This window comes from Trichosurus vulpecula, chromosome 2 (genome assembly GCF_011100635.1).
Source record: "Trichosurus vulpecula isolate mTriVul1 chromosome 2, mTriVul1.pri, whole genome shotgun sequence".
NCBI lineage: Eukaryota > Metazoa > Chordata > Mammalia > Diprotodontia > Phalangeridae > Trichosurus > Trichosurus vulpecula.
Window position 1 is genome coordinate 249,808,878 of NC_050574.1, and position 24,122 is coordinate 249,832,999.

At 38.9% G+C, this 24,122-nt stretch overlaps 1 protein-coding gene across 1 annotated transcript in view; it reads right to left on the reverse strand.

Annotated features, from left to right (window-relative positions):
- Positions 1-22,648, reverse strand: part of HIBCH (3-hydroxyisobutyryl-CoA hydrolase) — a 105,849-nt gene extending 83,201 nt beyond the window's left edge. The window contains exons 1-2 of the mRNA XM_036745573.1: positions 22,420-22,648; positions 11,647-11,689 (exon numbers count right to left, since the gene is read on the reverse strand). Of these exons, the coding sequence (XP_036601468.1) occupies positions 11,647-11,689; positions 22,420-22,454 (78 nt within the window). The 5' untranslated portion in view covers positions 22,455-22,648. The remainder of the gene's footprint in view (positions 1-11,646; positions 11,690-22,419) is intronic.
- Between the last annotated feature and the right edge of the window lie 1,474 nt (positions 22,649-24,122).

The following is a 24,122-nucleotide window of genomic DNA, read 5'->3' on the forward strand; positions in this document are numbered from 1 at the left end:
AACCTATGTGGGTGTGGATTGGTGACTGGGGTGGGGCCCAAGGTGGGGCTGGCTAAGGGGAGGTGTTAACTCCAGAGCCATGCCCTATTGGCTGTTAACCTAATCTATGTGGATGTGAACCTCCCAGGGTCCTAAGGGGAGGGGCCAACTCAAGAACCAATCACCAGAGCCTGGGCTCTGGTCATTCAGATGACGCTTGATGATGTCAAAAACTCTATAAGAGGAGAGAAGACAGCCTGAAGATCCTTTTCTGTTGGAGCCAGAGACAGCTACAGCTGAAGCTAAAGATAAAGCCGAAGCAGGAGCTGCCGGTAGCAGAGCCGACCCACGTGTGGTGTGGACCGAGGAGTGCTGAGCAAGGACTTGAGGCCAGTGGGTAATCTTCTTACCGGAGAGGGGAAGCATGTATGTGATTTTGTTTAATACCATCATGCTTCTCTGTGGCCTCCTGGTTACTCTTGTGAGGTGGACTTATTGGGCCTGGAAGCTTTTGATCAAAATATCAAAATGGGGATGCTGGTTGGTGGGTCTGTTACTTTGGAGCTTGAGTAAATGCTTTAATTCTTCTGCCTTCTACTTAGAGAATTCCTTATATCCTGCAGTTCTGAACCATTCAGACATATATATGATTCTCTTTGAAATCATAAATTCTGCCTTCATACTATATCTGGTGATGATGTGGATGGGATCGCTAGGTATAAGATCTCTATTTAGAAGCAGAAGAACTTCAGAGGAAGAGATGAATATCCCAGGGTGGAAGGATCCATTTTATTCCTCCCTAGCAAAGGAATTGGCTAAAAGAGCTGGACCCTGTGAAAACTGGGAACCAAGGCTACAGAAAGGAGATCCTAGGGATTTGGAAAGGTGTTTACAAGAGGTTGGAATTCAGTCAGGGGCATCACTATCTAGGCAAAGCTGGATAGTGTTATCAGCCTACCAGCTAGTATATGAAAGATTGAGATTAAGTCAAAGAGATGGGGGCACTCCTACCCCTCAGCAAGAAGGAGAATCTCAGATAGGAGGAGAACAAACTGCTGCTCAAGAATCTACTGACTCAAATGAGAACTTTTCTATTAATGTGGCTAGGAGCAACAGGAGGCCAAATAAGCCAAGAGTGCATTCCAACTCAGCCCAGACCGAGCCTGACTGCCTGCTTTGTCCTTGCCATGGTGGCAGGGGAAGGGAGTGGAGAGAAAATGAGACAATGTTAGGGGCTGAGGCACAAAACGCTACTAGGGTTCAGGACGTCCCTCGCATAGAGAATGAGAGATGATTAAATATTCAGACAGACGTTCATCCCATACAAAGGAGGAAGACAGAAACCCAAGGTGACAATTCAGTTACGAGGGAAATTCAGGAAGATTTTTCACAGCAAGAGGTCACAGACATTTTGAGTAGATTCAGCCAAAGAATAGGAGAACCAGTAATATCTTGGATGGTAAGACTCAGTGATCAAGGGGCCAGTGGAATATTAGTAGATAGGATGGACTGTATGAAATTCATAGGTATCAGCCACGATCCTTTAGTTAAGCAAGCTTTTAGGGAACATCATCAGCAAGGAGACAGTGCTAGCAGGACTACTCTGTTGGCGTTAGCCACTGAGGGATGCAATAAGAGATATACTACTGATTCTATGTGGCCCACTGAGTATAGTCCCTGGTATTCACTTAGAGATTGTATCACGAGACTAAAGGAGGAGGTAATGAAGACTGCTGTCATGACAGGAACTGCAGACAAATATTATGATGATCCCAAGGGAATCCCTCATAGGAATTTAATAATTAGGACAGCTTATAAACACCTAATTTTGAATCTGTTACTTGGGGAAGTAGGGAGCCATCTTACAGTGGTGATAGATAAGATTTTACAGTTACATGACTTAGGAGACTGGGGAAGGGATAGATCTCCTCAAGAGAGAAGGGTGAATAGCCAGCAAATTTGGCGCCAAAATAGAGTGACAAGAAAAGAAATGTTCACTGCTCTATTGAGAGCAGGGGTAGGCTTTGAAATGATAGATGGCATTCCAACCAATGAATTGTACAAAATGTATCGAGATAAAGGACTCAAAACAGAAGAAACAGGGAAATAATAACTGCTCCTGCAGATGCTACAGATGTTGAACCTTCATACCCAAGTGAATCACATGTTAGGGAATACTAGGAAACAGGCTGAGCCCCAGCCCAAATTAAGGAAATGCACAGGCTGGATTGCAGACCTCACATTAACTTGACCACATATTGGAAAAATGGGTCAAGTATGGTAACTAAGGCATTAATAGATACTGGAGCGGGGGCCACCCTTATCTATGGAAATCCAGACAAGTTCAGCCATGGAACTATTACCAACACATCATTACAATTCAAAAAGTCATTAAGAGTAATAGGCTATGCTTAACATCACAGTATGTATAATATGCATGTCTTGAAAAACTATGTTTATAGTTTCTACCCTATATGTCTTATAAGAATTTTCTTTGTGGCCACCTCAGGAAAAAAAACACACTACAAATAAAAATATTTAAAACAGTAAGAAAGTCACAAACATTTACATATCTCAAAATGAGGTTTGATATTGCGACACAGACACAATCAAAAGGCACATTTGCTGACTGAAAAAAAAAGCAAATATAAATACAGATATGATTCAGAGTACTATAATTTGCAGCAATAAATGGAATAGTATTTGTGACACAACTGTGAAAGAATAATCTTTGGCATTAAGTGTGTTCCAATTTAATTAACAAGGTTTACAAAATCAAGGTAAGTACCGGATATGGCCTTTCTTTGCTCAAAGTGTTAAAAATGAAAACAAGCACAGACAAGTATAACCCAGAAAGGGTGTGTGTGTGTGTGTGTGTGCGCGCGTGTGTGTGTACACCACCACCTCACCACCCTACAGCAAGTAACCTACTGTAAACCCTGCCTTAGACCTCAGGAAAAGCAAAACCAGCAATACCTCCTTTTCCACTAGGAGTCCTACATGTCCCCTACCTCTGAGAAGCTTTCCACAAGGCTAAATGCCTACCAGCTAAACAGGGCTCACCCACACCAATCAGGGCACTAGGAGTATCCAATTATCACTCCAGAACATGACCAAAGCACCCCACACTAATTTGAAGCAGTAGCTCAAACTCACACTTTGGCCACAACTGCCAGAACCTCCCTGTGTACAAGTCTCTTCTCTGAAAAGAAAATTCAGTAGTAAAGTTGTTGTTGGTGTTGCTGAATGCAATCCAAAGAATTTCTGTAGCATAAAAGACTATGGGATGAAATCCTTCAGAAGTCTAAGCAGAAGCATCAAAGACAAGACAGAAGTACTAAAGGAAAAACTAAGTTGAATAATGTGTTAAAGGAATATATTAAGAAAGACAGTATTCTCATAGTGAAGAGCCAACCTTGGTTTCAGAAAAAGCAGGGTTCAAGTCTCACCTATAATACATACTGAACACATTGCTTAATTGTGTACCTCCCCTGGCTACTCAACCCTCTAACCTTCTTATTACTAGCCTCTTTGAGATTTGAACATAGAAGCTCTCAGTCAGAGGGTATGGACATTTTAATCACTTTGTTTGCGTGATTCTAAACTGCTTTCCAAAAATGATTGTACTGATTCACAGCTCTGCCAATAATACATTAGTGTTCTTGTCTTCCTATGACCACTCCAATATTGTCTATTCTAATTATTTTGACATCTTTGTTAATTTTCAAGGTGTGAGGTGGATCCTAAGGGTTATTTGTTGAGCATTTCTCTTATTATAAGTGATTCAGAGCATTTGTTTTAGGTACCAAACCTTCATCAGAGAAATCTGACACAGAGTTCTGTTTCCCTCCCATGACCTCCCACCATTCAACTGCTTTCCTTCTTATCCTATGTGTACGAATGTTATTTTTTTCAGAAGCTTTTCACTTTCATATTGTCAAAGTCATCCATTTAACTTTTGCAATTTCCCCTATCCCTTGTTTGGTTAAGAAAATATGCCCCTACTATAAAATTGTGCATACCCTTTGACCCAGCAATACCACTTCTAGGTCTATATGCCAAAGAGATCAGAAAAATGAGAAAAGGACTCAGATGTACAAAAATATTTATAGCAGCCCTTTTTGTGGTGGCCAAGAATTGGAAATTGAGGATACGCCCATCAATTAGCGAATGGCCAAACAAGTCGTGGCATATGAATGTCATAGAATACTATTGTGCTATGAGAAATGACGAGCAGGTGGACTTCAGAAAACCTGGAAAGACTGATATGAGCTGATGCTGAGTGAAGCGAGCAGAACCAGGACAAGAGTGTACACAGCAACAGTCACATTGTATGATGACTAACTTTGATAGACTTAGCTCTTCTCAACAATGCAAGGATCTAAGACAACTTCAAAAGACTCATGATGGAAAATGCTATCCAGAGGCAGAGAAAGAACTCTGGAGTCTGAATGCAGATGGAAGCATACTATTTGTTCTTTTTTTGTTGTTTTGTTTTGTTTCTTCTTTCTCATGGTTCCTCCCCTTGGTTTTAATTCTTCTTTACAACATGACTAATGTGAAAACATGTTTAATATGAAAAAAAGAAAATATGCTTTACCTGTAACTGTGAAGGGTATATGATCTTATCTTCTAATTTTAATAAGATGATCTTTAAAATCAAGATTATATATATATATATATATATATATATACACACACACACACACATACATACATATACATTTAGAATGTATTGTGGAATACGTTGTAAAGTGTTAGTTTAATTCTAATTTCTGTCAAACTGCATTCTAATTTTACCAGAAGTTTTATGAAACAGGAGTTATTTACTTAAATAATTTATGTTTCCTGGTTTATCAAACACTGGATTATTGAATTTCATTGTTTCTGATTCTCCCTTGTCTAATACGGTCCATTGACGGCTCAGAGTGAATCTGTTTTGGCCACAAATCCTGAGGGTCTTCCCCTGCCAGACTGATTTTTTTAATTAAGTAAAAGATGGCATTTTGGGCCTCATTTCTTACGTAGCCTTAATCACTGGATGGGCACTGCCTCAGACAGACTGAGACCTGGGAAAGACCTTAGCCTCAAAAAGTCAAGGTCTCCCACTGAATCTGGGGCCATTTCCAGTAATCCTGATCTATATCTTGCCACTGGACCCAGATGCTTCTGAGGAGAAAGTGAGGCTGGTGACTTTGCATAGCCCTCCTCACTTAAATCCAGGTCCTCTTCAAGAATAAAAGACAAACAACAACAAGAATCCTCTAAGACTAAAAACTGTAGGTGTCTATTGGTAGAGGGAGCTTCCTCAATAAGAGTTCCTTACACCAGTGATGTCAAATTCAAATAAAAACAGAGGTCACTAAATTGTAAAGAAGGATCCTTACAGACTGCATACTGACTTAGAAAAAAAAAACAACATTAACAGTATCTAACATTATCAGCACCTAGCACAGAGCCTGACACGTAGTAGGTGATTAATAAACGTTTACTGATTGACTGCTCTATGTTCTAAGAGCAGTCAATTTTACCAAATATTTCCCAGTTACATTTTAATCTGGTTCAGGCTGTGCTTGGGAGTATAGCAGGCCAAACATCTGACACTGCCTTACAGCAATGAAACAGTAGAAATAAAATGTGGTAGAAACCATAAACATAGTTTTTCAAGCCATGCTCATGAATAATGTTCTATAAATTACAATCTATTACTCTTTCAGTGCCTTTCATAGATCCAGCCCCCTCTCACGTTAAAGAAAAAAAGCAAGATTCTAAATAATTTCAAAAACTGAACATACAAATACGAGCAGTGAAGAAACAATCAGGGAAATAATGAAACACAAGAACTGAAATCATTGGTATAGAAACTACAAACAGCAGAATAAAAGAAATTAAGCAAAGACCAGTAGTTAAAAACAAAACTAAAGAACAAGCCAAGGAATAAACAACCAGAAAAGCAACTAAAAGATACTCAGGAAAAAATGGCCAGATTACAGAAGAAAAGGCAATAAGTACAAACATTTGATGAATTAGGTTCCCAGAAGATAATGAAAAATGCAAGTTAAACAATATATTTAAGTACCTAACCAGGAAAAAAAAAACCAACCTTTTTTTCCTAGAGCAGACAAGACTGTGAGTAGAAATACACAACATACAAGAAGGAAAAGACCCTAACTATGAATGACAAGAATATCTATTTATTAAGCTACAGATTATAAAGACAAAAAATTTTCAAATTGGAAAATAATTATATTTATTTAAAAAACAATTAGGATAACAGTGAACTTTTCCCAAAAAGGGGAAACATTAAAGTGTGATAAAAATACAGATGTAAAAAAGTAAATGTATTAAAAAGGACTGGAGCCCTAAAATTATAAACTATGAATATGAGTTGAAATCATATTTCTTGAAAACATTAAACTGTACTTCAAGACCTGTAAGAAGTTATCCAAAAAAAATTTAAAAGCCACCATTATCAAAGAGATTCCTATATAAGCAGACAAGGAGGAAAGCCAAAGTTACTAAACATAAGTGAATGACAAAAATAATATACTTTAAGCTGATTATAATTTAGAGTTAAGTGATATATATGGTTATAAAGAACAAAATCTTTTCTAACTTTTAAAGACCTCAAGCTTGGTATAAAAATGTGTATTGTGATAAACATAAAAGGGTTAAAATAAACAAACATCCCTAAAATATATATATTTTTCTTAATAAAAAGGAATTTAACACAGATGAGAAACAACAAAATAAAACAGCTGAGAAATCAAAAGGTAAAACTCTGCTTTCTATCATTTAAAAGTGTGTTAAACCTCAGAAGAAAGTTAACATGGCATAGTGGATAAAAGGCTAGTCTTAGAGAGAAGATCTAGGATCAAGTCCTATCTATAATAAATACTAGCTGTTTGACCATGGGTAAATCTCAGTGCACTAGGCCGGAGGTTTCAAGCACATGGCTGGCCCACATTTTGGCAGCCCTCTCAAGTGTGGCCTGAACCAGGTTAAAATATAATGGGGAAATATTTAACAAAACAAATAAAAATATATGAAAATATAGAAAATGCTAACATGTGGTTTTCTAAGTCAATATGGGGCTTGCAGGGAACCTTATGTACAATTTAGTGGTTCTATATCTAATCACATTTGACACCACCTGTCCTAAGCAACTCCCAGGCTACAAATTACAGAGGAGTTGCCCATCTTCATAAGTATAGGAAATTTTCACACTTGTAGTTCCTACAATAATTAAATCACAAGTCCAGAAACCCCTCACCTCAACCCACCTCCTCCCCAAAAAAGAACTCAGGGAAATATAACTAATAGGATCAATTTGTCTGTCTTATTTACTTAATAGTTCAAGTAGATATAGAAAATTAAGACAGATTTTAGTCTCTGTCAACCATAACTTTTTTATGATGGGATTCTTTTTTTTTTTGCTCATTCTTCCAATCTTCCTGATTTTTGACTTTATGTTAGGGCCACACAATGCATAATTCTGGAAGGAATGAGTGGGCCACATTTGGCCCTATTTGCAAGGGACTTGAAAGCTTTCAGTGTGCACAAAGTGGTCTGATACATGATGAAATCTGAGCACTGCCCTCTTAGTCTGAGTTATGGAAGTTCTTGAAGTAGGATTGGTTGGATCTGAGCAACACAGTTGTGGGCTCACCCCTGGTTGGAACTCCAGTAGACAGCTGCTAGACTCAGCCACCATCAGCTAGACAGAAAATTCTGCTGGTTCAGAATGAAATGGAGGAACTATGGACTCCCCTCTAGTCTGGACTTCCTGCCCTGGCTATTTTGCTGCAGGCTTCAGATTGGACTGAACCTGAGACCCAGCTCCACTCCCAAGCTCAAAGATACACGGCTACTGCTTGCTTCTGTACTTGCTCCTGAGTGCGGAGTCCAGGGACTAACCATTCCTTACCCTAGGCCACCACTCTTAGGCACAAGTCCTTTCCCCAGTCCACACTGGATCTGTGACCCAGCACTGAGCACTGAACCACAGAGCTGGAAAGTGGCACCTGTTCCTTTTCCCTATTGTGTCCGGTTCCTCTGTGCGGGATCTGGGATCTTTCCTTGCTCTGGTGCATAGCCTCAGGAAGGTCCTCATTCAGACTCTGGGCTAGAATGTTTCTTGTCTGCGAACACCTCTCCCTCCTGAAGCCAATCTGAGCTAGAAAAAATGACTGTGTGATTTTTTTCTTGGATTTTTCAATCGAGATATACTCTAGCGATTTTCTAGATCTCTGTGGAAAGCAATTTGGATCTATGGCCAGAGGGCTATAAATCCACACATACCCTTTGACCTAGCAATACCACTACTGGATCTGTATCCCAAAGAGATCATAAAAAAGGGAAACGGGGGGCAGCTAGGTGGTACAGTGAGTAGAGCACTGGCCCTGGAGTCAGGAGGACCTGAGTTCAAATCTGGTCTCAGACACCTGACACACTTACTAGCTGTGTGACCTTGGGCAAGTCACTTAACCCCAACTGCGCCACCTTCCCCCACCCCAAAAAAAGTAAAAAAAAAATTAAAAAGGGAAAAGGAGCTACATGTCACAAAAATACGTATAGCAGCTCTTTTTGTGGTGCCAAAGAATTGGAAGTTGAGGGGATGCCCATAATTGGGGAAAAACCTGAGAAGACCTATATGAACTGATGCAAAAAGTGAGAAGAACCAAGAAAACACTGTACACAGTAACAGCAATACTGTACAATGATCAACTCTGACAAATTTAGCTACTATAATCTTTACAATGATCCAAAACAACTCCAAAGAACTCAAGATGAAAAATGCCATCCACCTCTAGAGAGAGAACTGCTAAATGGTGAGAGCAAACTGAAGCATAACTTTTTTTACTTTCCTTATTTTTTCTTGCTTTTGGGGGGAACATAACTAATATGGAAATAAGTTTTGCATGATTTCACAAATAAAACTGATACATTGTTTGCCTTTTCAATGGGTGGGGGGGCTGGAGAGAAACAATTTAGAATTAAAAATTTTTTAAATTAAAATTTAAAAAAATAAATAGTAGAATGACCAAGATTTATATGCTTCCGGTTTCCCAATGGCTTTGATTCCTGACTTATTGTAATAGCAATTTAGATTTGAAGATCCTTCCCACCCATTAATAGACCATGTGACCTGCTTACGTCACAGGAAGCCTAAGTCACATGTGGTGGAAGGAGCTTCCTGCGAGGAAAAGGTAAGTGTGTCACAGGAAATGCTGAGAGAGCAGTTAAGAGCAGATGTGCTGTGGTGTCTGTGAGTGTGTTTGCGGGAAGACCCCAGCAGGGGGCAGATGGTTTGGGGATGGAGCGGTTCTCTGCTGTGGTATTATGTACTGAATCATTTGCTGCTGTGATGGATTGGGCGTATTGGTTTCAGGATCTGCTCCCCTGGTATCTGAATAAATGGTTTACTTCTTCTACCTTCTATGTGGAGAATCTCTTATATTTTGTGATACGGAACCATGTAGGCATTTTGACAATTATCATCTATATTGTGATTATTGCCTTGCGATACATTTACCCATTCATTTGTCCAATTTAACTTTATCTCCTTTTTATATCTACTCCTTCCTTCTCCCCTGAATGTTATTTCTAGCTACCTCCCCAGCTCTCTGCTTAATCCAGTCGATCTCCTAGGGATGACATTGCACATACTAGTTTCCATACCAATTGTCATTCAGCCTAGCCATTTATCTCTTGACTCCTTCTACTATGTGTCATCGAGGCTGTGAAAGGGGTTTCTGGAGCTATGGCAGACATTTTACCACTTCATACTATGGTCTAGGCATTTTCCTGGTGTTGATTCACTAATAGGGAATGGGTAGAGCAATGTGTGCAGCATTTCTATGTCACCTGTCATTGGATAGCTAAGTTATTGATCAATAAACATCCAGACAGCAACAGAATAACAATTAAAACCATAACTGGCTGACCCAAAGCTAAGGCCAGGAGTGACAACCAGAGCGAGAGAGAGAGAGAGAGAGAGAGAGAGAGAAAACCTAGAAAAAAAAAGTATCAAGGAAAGAATAGTATCACAGGCTGCAGAGAGGTCAAAGAGAATAAGGACTGAAAAAAGGCCACAGGATTTGGCAACTAAGAGATCATTAGTCACTTTGGAGACAGAGGTTTCAGTGGAATGATTCATCTAAGAAAATTGTCCTGCTTTCCACAAGTGAACCTTATAAGTAGTAAAACTTGGTGGGATTTGACTCATGAATGGAATATGGTAATAGAAAGATATGTATTTATTCACATGGAATATATTAGACAAAAAATAGTGGTGGAAGTAAAATAGTATAAAAGAAATACTCTTCTTAGGAAATCTACTCACTAGAGAGAGTACCTAGATAAGCGATCAATGGAAAAAAAATGATACTATGGCAGGAGAATACTAAAGACAGTGGAGCAAGAAGAATGATGATTTCAAGAATAATCATTCTTCTTGCTCCATTGTCTTTAATATTGAAGAAATATATCATAAACCTTGTATGGAAGCATGATATTTCAAGAATTTCAACTATGTGAATATCTGTTGGAGCTCTTAAAACTGCTAAGCTAAGAAATTCCTAACTTGCCTCAATAATAATTTCATTCTTCAAAATATGGAACAATGATGGTAACTGCTTCTCTGGATCGATTCTAACAAGGAGAAATGGTCACAAAAGTAGATAGGGAGAGGACTGTTAAGTGGAAGTAACCAAGCTATCACATAATACAATAGATAGAAGATCAGACTTCAAAGAGTTCAGAGATAAAATAGGTAGGATGGTTTCTAGAAGGATAATATGCTTCCAAGAACAACATGCTGGGATAACATGAACAAACAATTCTGAAGAGAAAGAAGTGAGGAGTTATTTGAAGAGATTGAGATAAATGTAGCTACATTAACCAACTTTAGATTTTAAAAAAATATATAAGATATAGTATATAATTATATATAATAATAATCACAATAGCTGGTCTTTAATGTAGTAAAATATGCAAGGTGCTTTACATACCTTATTTCTTACTATAGCTATTCCTTACCACATTGCTAAAGGTTCTGAGATTGAATCTGACATTAAATTTTTTTTAAAAATTATAAAATATAAATGGCACCAAAGGAGAACACTCCACCAGAAATTCTGACAGCATGACTATAGCATTCAGCAACCAGAAAACATTCAGTAAACATTACTGATGTACTTCTTAAAGAAGTCCTTGAAAACTCTAGATTTTGTCAGCTAACTACTCTATGGGCAAGCAAAGACCACTAATCAAAATACTTGTTATTTACAAAACATGTTATTTACAAAATACTGTATCAAACTGCCTACAAATTCATCAGTTTTGCTTCTAAAGTACTTCACTAGATACGTTTTCATGCAAGATACACTTTAAGTCCCATTGGTATCCTCTACTTTAAAAAAAAGAAGATTGGTTGGGCTTGAAAATTTTATCCATGACAAGACAAAATCTTGCACCTTAAACATTTAAATACCACTTAGCTAAAACAAAACAAAAACCACATGAAAGAAAATAAAGGAAAAATTGCTTTAACAGGTATGGATCTACCCAGTTGCCGTTCATCTAGTTTCCCCCTCTAAGACGGCCCAGTTCTAAAAACAGCAAATACATATTATGATAAATGAGGTTTTAAAAGTCAGTACTTACTAAATGTTGCAGTATAATCTGTGTCCTCTTGAAAGAACTGAACCTGAAACACAAAATATCAATAATAATAAACTGTTCATTAGTTTCATTTAGTTGGTGGTTACTTTATCCTATGAATTCCTTTTTCTCATCTCTAACACAAGAATAAAACTTTGTGTTGTAAGAATAAATCCAGCTCTCAAACTAAACCTTGTAATAAAAATTCTCCTTAAAGAAATATGGACTATGGGAAAATGATTAACAGCTTTACTGTTTGTAAAAGGCAGAACAGTAGAAAGAACACTGGCTCTAGAGTCAGAAAGCCTGGGTTCAAAATCACCTCTGATAGTACCAGTGTGATCTTGAGAAAGTCAAAATCTCCTGGGGTCTCAGTTTCCTCATACGTAAAATGAGGGGGTTGGACTAGATGGCCTTAAAGGTCTTTTCAGCCCTAGATCAGAATGCTAAGACAATTAAACTATATACCTAAAATACAAGTGTATGAAGAATATTATTGCAATGGTAGCCATGTTGAGCTGTGCTGTAACTCACTTCAAGAGCCACTGATTCCTGTGCATCTTTTTGGCTAGAAGTGTATTTGTTTCTGTTTGTCCTTCGTTTTCAAAGAGGACCAATGGCATCACAGGGTGACATCACAGTCTTGAATTAGATTTAAGTGAGGCAGAGCTACACAAAGTTGTCAGCTTCACTCTATCTTCCAGAGTCACTGAAGTCCAGCGGCAAGACAAAAGTTAAGATGACTGGCGATGGCCTGGGATACAATGGATGACCTTGGCATCTTTGATGTCTGACCAAGCTCCAAGCACTCCATAGCACCTGCTTCAGCTGCCTTCATGGCTGTTGGAACAAAGTGTTCTCATCTGCTGATTCCAACAAAGGAAGTCCTCACATGCTTGGGGTAGCCACCCCCCAATTCACCAACAGGCGTGTGGCCCATTGGTTACCCTCAACCTAGTCTGGCCTAGCCTGTCAGCCAAGACAGTTTACTGCGGTGTGGCTGCTGTGCATGCTACAGCTTCTTGGAGCCACAGGTGAAAGCTGAGTGCAGGTAGACACCAAAGAAGGATGAGCAGTTCTGAAAAGAGCTCAGCAAGCCCTCACACCAAAGGTGCTAGTCCTTGAACATCCATACAGCCCCGCAAGTTTATTTACAGCCTATAAAAATATTTTTTTAAGTTATCATATGATTATTTCTGATGTTTTCCTTCTATCTTTAACTTAGTATATAATTTCCAGACTTGGGAGAAGAGAAAAACAACTCCCTCTCCAGGCACTCTGATGCCTTTTGCAATCCACTACAGCTCTCAGAGGCAGCACACTGTATATGGTACAAAAGCTGGAAAGAGCACTGGGTTTGGGGTTGTTAGAGACCCAAGTTTGAATCCTACTTCTCACACTTTCCAGCACAAAGACCAAAAGCATGTCCCTTAACCTTGCTGAGCTTCAATTTCCGCAACAGTAACACAAGGATAGTAATAGCTGTGATACCTGAGTTGTACTCTTCAGCGGCTGTGAAAAATAAAAAAATTGCATACATGTAAAAGCTTTGTTAACATATATATAAATGTTCTATATAATAAATGCCCTACATAAATATCAACTATAAAAATGTTATCTATTAGCTTGAAATTTGCACCTACTCAATTCTTGGTACAGATAATAAGGCATTTTCAATGCTTCCCTTAAAAAAAAAGTCTGAAATCAAACTGGTGAAAGCTTGAGGCTTAAAAAAAAAAAAGCCTACTCTTTCAGCATCTCAAGAGGTTCATTTCACAGTATGAAAGAACCTAAGTGAATTTTTTAAAAATATAACTATTTCTCTCAAAATTGCAAAATTTATTTCTATGAAACTAGACCACTAATCAGACTCTGGGCTTGTGGCCTATAATCGTGAAATGTCAGTATTTCTTGCTTGCCAAAAACTCTGCACAGCAAAAAAAAAAGTAACAATAATATTGTTCTTTCAAAAACACACACAAAATTTGGTTAAAATTAGTTCCTTGAGGGCAGTGACTTACTTTTATCTCTGTATTCCCAGCACCGTTTTTCAATGTACTGTAGATTTATTGAATTGAACAGAATTTGGCCAGAATACAGTTGTAAAAAAGTTACAGGGGAATTTTTTTGTTTTGTTTTGTTTCTGCATCATTTTACAAAAGGGAAAAAAAAAACCCCTTCTGTTTTAGAAAATAACAAAGATAAAATTTTGGCTTAGAAGGCTTTTACATGCAGAAATTCATATACTTTGAAATACTGGTATACTGTCACTAAATTTTCATAAATCAATTTATGACAATAAATTAAAAGCCTCAAAATATAACAGTATATAATAATATTAAATGAAATCAGTAGAGGGCAGTATATTCCTAACCAGTATGAGTATGTGTAAGTGTAAGTAAGGTAACAAGAATGACAGGAGAGAGGTCCTGATTACCTGGGAATCCTCTCTCCGGATCCTCTTTGATTAAAAAAAAAAAAAAAGATTATAGTGGACATTTTACCAGGGGGGGGGCAGATAAATAGAAGGGTCTAAAATGAGGGGCTAGATTGAAGTTGCAAAATTGCTTATTTTTTATAATGACTTCAAAATTTAAATTTGCTAAATGAGGCAAAAGCACTATATATTCCAAAAGTTGTGTATTTCTATTGCTGTTGCTACTTTAAATTACTTTGTGACTAAGTTTATATGGACTTTCATAATCTGATTTTACACCATTTACAACTTCTCTATTTTCAAGTGAGAGAACAAAAAACTAAGCTCAATTTCTTCTTGTTGTGTAACTTTGGGTTCATGTAACTTGTAAGCCTCAGTTTCTTTATCTGTAAAATGAGGATATTTGCCTTTTATCACAGGATGAAAAAATTAACATCATATGCATGTTAAAGTGCTTTGGAAAATGTTAAGTGCTAGGATCTGAAAATTCAAGAACTAAACTTCAGAATTTCTCCCTATCAGAATGATTACAGTACTGTGGATAGGAAGTCCTCCTAGCTGCCAGAACCAGGGTTCAATTCTTGCCTCTGACATACATCGTGACTACATACCTCTGGGCAAGTCATTTAACGTTTTAGTGCTTTAGGTGGCTCTCTAAATCTGTAAGTTACAGAGAGGGTAGTGATCTTTATTAGTAGAAGGAGTTTTCTCACTTGGGAATTCCTTATACCAATGGAATCATAGATCTAGTCCCTACCCCTATCTCTGTCTCCCAGAAAGATCTTGAGTTTTTCAGTGTGACTTATCCAGACTCACTAAGTGCAAAGAGACCACCAATACCTGACTAGGGAATCTTATGTACTATATTTCTAGATTATGTTTAATAAAAATGACCAAATTTTTAAGTAAAAATCCATCCTTAAGTGATGTAACAGCCAGCATTTATAAAGGGCGTAAGTCTGTAGGCACTTTATATACATTATCTCATTTGAGTTTCACAACACAATAAACACTGTAAGTACAGGTATTATCATCTCTATTTTACTAATAATCCAACTGAGTTTCAGAGAGGGTGACTTGCCCATAGCTACGTAACCAATAAATGTCAGAGATGAGAAACGGACCCAGGTACTCCTGATTCCAAGTTTGGCATTCTATCCATTATGCCATGCTACTGCCCTATACAATCACGTATCAAATAGCTGAGCCTTTCCTCCTTTTTCCCTCCCCCCACCCCTTCAACTCCTCAAAGGGACAGAGGAAAGAGGAAGGAGAACAAATGCTCTTTCAGCGATTCTGTGGATTCAGGTGGCGTAAAAAAGCAACCAGAAGGATTGTTAAAAGAATCACAAGGAAGAAGAAAGCTGGTTGTGGAAGATGGCAGTCATAAGCAAAGGCACAGGCCAGTCTCAAAGACACAGCTTAAAAACTGGCATTGAGAAGTACCTGAGGCAGTGACAGCAGCAAAGGTCAAATCAAGACTGAAGTTACTAGGACACTGCCTACTAATGTTCTGAACCTTTTTCGAGGTCTATTGAGATGCAAGGAAGGAACCTGCAAGTTGAGCATGGGAAGAATGCTGCCTACAATCATTCTCTATATGCCTTGTAAAAAAAATTGCTTGAAGTCCAAATGCCTTGACAGACTTGCAGATGCATGAGTGTCTTGCAAAAGAAAAGTGAATAACCCATACCCCAAAAGCAGAGTTAAAAAAAAGCGAAATTTAGATATTCTTAGGGAAAACCCTGAAGGTGTCCAAGCGTATGATTACTGATAGGAACTGAGGCAGTTAGGTGGTGAAGTGGATACAGAGCCAAACTTGGAATCAGGAAGATCTACGTTCAAAAGTACCCTCAGATACTTACTAACTATAACCCTGAGCAAGCCAGTTATCCTGTCTACCTCAATTTCCTCAACTGGAAAATGGAGACAATCACAGTACCTATTTCACAGGGTTTTTGTGAGGATAAAATATCTGTAAAGCACTTAGCACAGTACCTGGCATACAGTAGATGCTAAATCAATGTTTGCTCCCTCCTTCCCTTGTGAGTCCAAAGCATTTGGGGCTATAGGTTACAATAATTACAACTCACATTTGTACATCCCTTTAAGGCTTGCACAATGTTTTGCTGACAACACTGTAAGGTAAGAAGCATAAATATTATTAACTCCATTTTACAGATAAAGAAATTGAGGCTCTGAGAGGTTAAGTGATTTGCTTAACTACTCACTCACCTCTACTAATCAGATTCATTCTCATGACTTCAATTAACTAAGCAGATGGCGTTCAAATCTTCTGGAAGTTCTAGCAACTAAATCTCCTTGAATAAGGGTCAAGCAAGACTCTATTAATACTGAATCCTGAGCTACAGCATATGCCATATGACATACCACATTACACCGAGGTGCCAATATATTGCTGGTCAGTCATTTTGGTCATGTCTGACTCTCTGTGACCTCATTTAGGGTTTTCTTGGCAAAAATACTGGAGTGGTTTGCCATTTCCTACTCCAGGTCATTTTACAGATGAGGAAACTGAGGTAAACATGGTTAAGTGACTTGCCCAGGGTCATATACCTAGTAAGTGTCTGAGGCCACATTTGAACTCAGGAAGATAAGTCTTCCTGACTCCAGGCCCAGCACGCTATCCACTAGCTACCCTACCTGTATATTAACGATCCACAATATAACACTTTTTTGAAGAAACTTGTTTAACTATGTAAACCTATGTTTTGCTTAAAACTGTATGGAAATAAGAATCTAGAAAAGTTGATTTATATCATGATGGGGGGGGAGGGGGAAGGGGAGAGAAAATAGACCTAAGTGAGGTAAGTAGGAATACTAGAGGAGACAGTGCTATAGAAAATGGTGACTATATTTTCCAAACCAAAAATCAAGACACAACGGTTTGACAAAGAATTTTATTATTTGAGCCCACTGCCACAAAAATTGTTCAGTCTTTTGTAACAGCGCATACAGAGTACGGTTTGTGGGCATATACTGCTAAAAACACATAATCCAAGCATATCTGCAAGAGTTTTTGTAATTTTCATGTTTCTTCAACCACTTCTCTATTATATGGTCCCTAAATATATTTTATCACATTTATTGACTTGACTTATTCCACTATTATTTGCTAAAATATTAAATTCTGATGGTTCATGGGGCTAATAGTCCAAAATATTAAACTGAAATTCTGCAGTTAACAGAATGTATGTAACTTCTATTTAAAAAGCAGTTCAGACCCCTATTAGAACATACTAAGGCTGATCAAGCTTAGAGCCTAAGAGTAACAGTGTACATAGGGTAAAAAGGTTTGGAAAAATAAGACTGGGAAGAGTTTATGCCAATAAAACTTAAGAGGGTTTGGAGTCATTTAAGGATAGAATAAATAACTGGTCTTGAAGTAACAAAAAGGTGCCAAAACCCTTCCCTGAATCTCTCCAGAGATGGAATAAATCCCTCCTTTCTGCACTTCTCATGCTCATCAGTACAAAGTAACATTTGAACCTAGAAATCATTTCCTGATGCTTGTTCATTATGTTTATATTTCTTGGTAAACAGAAAATAAACTGAATTACCCTAAATTTTATTGCTCAACAATTATATTTTGATTTTAGTAAAAAAGACAAATTAAGACAGAGGTAGTTTTCCTCACATAATCATGAATTAAGTCTACTGAAGTAGTAGCACTAATTAAGTTATTAAGCACCTACCAGGTGCCAGGCACTATGCTACACCCAGAGGACATAAAGGCAAAAGACAGTCCCCGATCTAAAGGAGCTCACAATCTGATGAAAGAAAGAACATGCAAACAACTATTTGCAAAGAAGAGATAAACAAGACAAATTAGACTGAATTCACAATAGAGGGAAGGGACTTGAATTAAGGGGAATCAGGAAAGGCTTCTTGTAAAAGACACAATTTTTAGCTAAGGAAGGAAGGAAGAGAATTCCAGGTATTGTAAACAGGCAAGAAAAATTTACAGAGTGAGGAGAGGGAATGTCTTATGTGAGGAACAGCAAGGAGCCAGCGTCTTTGGATCACAGAATACATGGAGAGGGCTAATATTTAAGAAGACTGGAAAGGTGGGAGGGGTCCTGGATATGAAGGTTCTGAATGCCAAACAGAGTATTTCATATTTGATCCTGGATGTCATACAGAGCCATTAGAATTTATTAAACAGGAGGGTGACATGGTCAAACCTGCATTTTAAGGATATCGATTCGACTGTTAGGTAGAACATGAAATGGAGTGGGTAGAGATTTGAGGAAGGCAGACCAAACAAAAGACTACTATAATAGTCCAAGCATGAGGTGATGAGGGCCTGTACCAGGATGCCAAAAGAGAGGAGGTGTATATGAGATGTTACAACGGCAGAAACAGGACCTGACAACTGATTGAATATGGGAAGAGAGAAAGAGTGAGAAGCTAAGTTTGACACCTGGGTCTTGAGCCTGGATGACAGAAGAGGGTGGTGCCCTCCACGGTAATAGGAAATTCAGGAAAAGGGGACAGTTTGGAGGAAATGATAATGAGTTCATTTCTAGACATGTTGAGTTTATGATGTCTATGGGACATTCAGTTCGACATATCCAATAAGTAGCTGGAGAAATGAGTCTGGAAGTCAGGAAAAAGGTGGATGAGTAGATCTGAGAATCTTCAGCCTAAAGATCATAATTGAATCCATGGGAGATGATGTAATCACAAAGCAAAATGGTATAGTGAGAAAAGAGGGTCCATGACTGAGCCTTGGGAGATATCCACCATGACCAGATATGATCAGGCTGATCTAGCAAAGAAGACTGAGGAGTCTGCCAGGTAGGAAGACAAGAATAAAGTAAGTGTCACAGAAAGCTAGAGAGAAGAGAGTACAGAGAAGACAATACTTAATAATGTCAAGGAGGTCAGAGAGGTCAAGAAGGCTGAGGACTGGGAAATGGCCATTAGATAAGGTGCTTAAGAGATCAATGGTGACTTTAAAGAGAAGTTTCAGTTGAATGATAAAGTCAGAAGCCAAACTGTAGAGAGTTAAAAAGAAAGTAAAAATTAAAAAAAGGAAGCATAGGAAGTAGTTATAGAGGGCCTTCTGAAGGACTTCAGAAGTAACAGAAGGGAAAAGAGTTATGGGACGTCCAACTTGTTGAGCTGAAAAGTTCCAAGTGAGGATTGCTCACTTGGCAACAACTATTAGAGGTGATGGCAAACTACTTGGACAGTGTTTAAAGATCATTCTAGGACTGGTCCTGAAACAACTCCTTTTAAATAACAAATGTCACTACATTTTTTTTCTGTCAAAAAAAAAACACAGCTACTATGTGTTAAACACTACACAGATCATGAAATATAAGATATAGCTCCTGCCCTCCAGGTTACTTAACCAATTTAGTTCATCACCTTAAATTAAAAAAAAAGATTACTAGCAATGTTTCTAATTAATTCTGCATATGTATAAACATGCACGACGAAAAATATATTTGTGCATTTTTTTTTTTGCAAAACCCAGCTAACCTAGTTTCTAAGGATTAGCCTATTTCTGAATATGTTAACTTTGACCTAATGTCTTTGCTACCCCAAGTTACTGCTCAGGATTAAATACAAAGCATCCCTTCAAGGCCCAACCAAAGGCAAGATATTTGTGGCTCCAAAATCATCCTAGTTAGAATTAGAAGTCTTAGGGATAGGGACTACCTTGTGATTTCATTGCTATAATGTACTTCTTAGATAAGAAAACTCTATCAATGCAAATTAAGAGTCTTAGGAGTTTCCTAGTGAACTGGGAGGTTAAGTGATTTGCCCAGGGTCACAGTCAGTATGAGTCAGAAGAAGGACTTAAACAAGCCAGGTTTTCCTGAAACTGACACCAGGTCTCTACCATTCTGCCTCTCAGATTCCACCTTATCAGGGAATTTCCTTCTAGGGACCTGGATTGACATCAAAGGATCTAGGGCTATAGGGCAATTAATCCTTCTCCAAGTCACCAACTACCTCTATTGACTCATAATCAGTCCTTCTATTTTGTTGTTTGTGTAGTGAGGTTATCTTCCCACAACTTTAAAAAACATTTGAGGCAAGAGATCATTGGAACAAGTATTTCACTTTAATGAAATCTATGTTAGTTCAGATGGAGGGATAACTCAACCAACTTGGAATGACAAAAAAATACTATAGTAACCCTCCAGATTGGCCTTCTAACCAAAAGAATGCCACCTCTCCACCCATCAAGAAAGGACTCTCACCTATGACCCAATTAGTCTCTCAAAGTTTTGCTGACTAATGCTTCTCATTTCAAATGTGTATGCATAGTAGCAATTTATAAATTTTCCAGAAAAGACTGAAGATTAATACAATCCAGATATTTAGCTCAGGCTACTAGAGATGACAGACACCTTTATAAAAACCCCTTCCTCTGAGGAACTCAAATTTTCTTCATTAAAAAATGTGAACGTCAGGCACTTTTAAAGTATTTTTAAACAGAACAGCATTAAGATTCCTCCCATTTTTTTCCATATTTCAAAACTGTTTTGCTGTTTACAAATCCCCATCAAATTTCTATTCACCTGAAAGTAACAGTCCGCAGTAATTGCAGTTCACTGTGATCCGGTGAAGAGAAAGTTGGATTTCAAGTCTTGATTACCTTCATTCAGGTCCCAGCTCTGCCATTTACTTGTATGACTTTGGGCAACTCAGGTGGCTTTTCCAGGCCTTAAGTTCCTCAAAAAGTGAGGGAGTTAGTCTAGATCCCTAGATACACCTTTAGGTCTATGATCTTGTTAGAATAAGCAACAGATTAATTTATTTTAACGGGTGATGCAATCATGTTGTCAAACTAGTTCTACAGTCTATAAAGATTTTGGAAATGATCTCTAGATGTGCTCTCATCTACTATTCTCCTTTGCTAATTTCATGTATTCCCATGGCTTTAACTGTTACTTCTAAACAGATGGCTCCCAAACCCTTATCTCCAGCCCTTGCCTACCTGCTGAGTTCTAATCCTGCATTTTGATCTCCCCGGTGAAACTCTCCACTTCGATGTTACAACCACCCCTGAAATTCAATGAGTCCCAAACTGATCATTTTCCCTGCCAACTGCCCATCCTCCTACCTTTCCTATTTCTACTAAAGGTGATGCCATTTCTCAATCACCCAGACACAAAAATCTAATTTTCCCAACTCCCGCACACACCATTGTTTATTCTTTCCTCTACATTCTTACTGCCACCACTCGTTAACCTGGAATACTATAGGGGCCTCTTAATTGGTCTCCCTGCTCCTAGTCTTTTCTCCTTCCAATTCATCCTTCACACAATTTCCATTTTTTTCCTCAATACGAAAGTATAACAATGTCATTCCCCGGTTCAAAGACCTTAAGCGGCTTCCCCACTGTATATAGAATAAAGTACAAACTCCCTAATCTGGCATTCTACTTTGTCTGGATTTCCACAACCTCATCTCCTTTACCACATTCTACCAAATAGCATATTTATTTGTGTAAACATCTTATCTCCTTCCATTAGATTCTAAGCCTCTAAAGAACGGGAACTGTTTTTTTTTTCATCTTTGCATCCCCAGGGACTAATACGTCATAGGTAGCTAATGTTTGATGAATAGCTGCGAATATCTGAGTGGGTCTGCAATAACAAATTAAGTACATAGAACTTCGACCAGTTAGAAAAGTTTCTTCTGAAAGGCAGGGATTTAAGAACTGCTGGGGCAATGTCTTATATAAACTTTGCACTCCACCCGCACCTGGCAGGGTGTTCTACAAACAGTAGGTAGTTAAATGTTTGTTGAATTCGGTAATTTATATAAGTATTCATTTTGGGTTTTCCTTGACTTGCCCTCTATTTTGTCTTCACTTGGCTCTGAAATTATGCGTAACTTTCTGGTAGGAAGGGGGTGAAGAGAAGGTCTGGCTGCCAAGGGAGAACAGTGATTAAAACGCTGAAAATTAAGGTGCCAGGAGAGGGCTAGGGATGGAGAGACTGAAGGGGGAGAAGAGAGAGGATGGGATGGGAGTAAGAGAGGAAACAAGAGAAGGAGGGATAGGAAGGGGGAAGAAGGAGGAGGGAAGAAAAGAGGGGAGAAAGGAGATGCAGGGGAGGGTGAGGATGGGGGAGGGAAAAGAGGGGAAGAAACAGGTGGAAGGAAGAAGAAGGGAAGGGGGAGGAAAAGGGAAAGGGTGGCGAGGGTGGAGCAAAGAAGGGAGTGGAGGACAGGGGTCTCGGGAATAAAGTGGTACTGGTCCGTAAGACCAGGCCGAAGGCAGTAAAGTGTCCAGGCCGGACAATGCCGCCCGCCCTTCTTCAGCTCTTGGGGCACGTGGCTCGGCCACTCACCTGGACACCGGCCTGAGCACCTCCGAAAGCCCCATGCCGAGGACGGTTACCCGCTACACTCAGAGCCCCGAACGCGCTAAGTGACACTTCACCCAGAGACGCTGGAGAAGCGTAAGGCAATGGAGAAGCGTAAGGCAATAGAGAAGCCTGGTCCTCCACGAAGCCTAGAGCGGCCCTCCGCGAGCTCTTCTGCCTTAGGTGCCCGAGGAGAAGTGGGAAGAGGGCCCCAAGTCAGAGGAAATGCGTGCAGGAGGGGGAGGGGCAGGTGTTCTGTAAGGGTGGGCGGAGGAAGGGAGGGGGGAACGTGGGTGTGACGTCATGAGGGGAGGGGAGGGGTTTGGCTTGGTTGGGTGAAACCTGGCTGAGTTTTTTTGGGAATTAGATCTCCAGGATCCTGGAAGCGCTTTGAAAATCTTATTGCGTGATTTGCGGCAGGACTGAAATACCAGAGACAGACCCCTCTCCCCCGCTTCCCCCCAGTGCAGTGTAGACTCTGCCTCCATATTCAGTTTTCTTGCAAGAGTCCCACATCCCCAAATATTTATCTTCGGCTTTCAAAATGTCAAAGTAGTGTAATTGCTGTTGCTTTTTTAATAACTCTTTGCTTATAATATTAATCCCAAAAATTAAAATGATATTCATAAAACAAACATTAAGTGCCTACTTTGTAACAAACAGTGTGTTAATCTTCGGGAGTATAATAACAAAAATTAAACAGTTCCTGCCTTCAAAGAGCTTGCATTCTTGTTAGAGGGAAAATAATATATATTAGGAAAATGAAATACATAATACTTCCAAAGTAATCTTTTGAGAAAGGGCAGTAGCAACCAGGGGCTCAGGATAGGATTGCTTTAGGAAGGTAGTACTTGAGCTGAGCTGTCTTATTTGACATGAAAATAGTAAGTCAATTTATATGAGACTATGTGGGGGGTGTTATAATAGTGGTGATGATGATGATGATGATGACCACAACGACTAAGAAAATGTCAACTTTACCAAAATACACTTTTTTGGTTGAGCGTCTCAAGGTCTTTCTAGTCAGTCAAATTTGCAATCTCGGATTCACACTCAACACTCTTTTGTTAGGAAGATGCAAAGTTCCATGGATTGTTTTCTCCACAACACCCTACATCCACAGTCTTCTCAGGAATCATAGGTCCACCACCATTATTCAGTTACTCATCCACTCTGCCTAAGACTATAGCAACAGCTCCCTGACTGGTTTCCCCATTTCCAGTCTCTCTTCTATTAAATTTATCCTCCACACAGCTGCCAAATTAATTGTCCTAAAATAAAGATCTGATCATGTCACCCCTCAAAAAGAAGAGATTGGCTCAGATGACCCCTAAAGTCTTTTCTTGTTGTAAATCTACAATCCTATTCAAAATCTTCCGTGGTTCCCTAGTTCCTCAAGGATAAAATAAAAATAACTAACATTGGCTTTTAAAATAGATACTTTTTCTTATTATTTCTTGGAGTCCTTATAAACTCTGAGAGTCCTTATACCAATTCCCACTTGGACTGATGAGTCAGGTGGGTTCCCCAGAGAAAGGCTACATCTCCCCTTAAGGATTCTAGAGACACCTACACCTACCTGTGTTCAAATTGAAAGGCTACATCTCCCCTTCAGGATTCTAGGGGCACCTACACCCACCTGTGTTCAAATATAGCCTCAGACCTTTACTAGTTCTAGGACCCTGGGC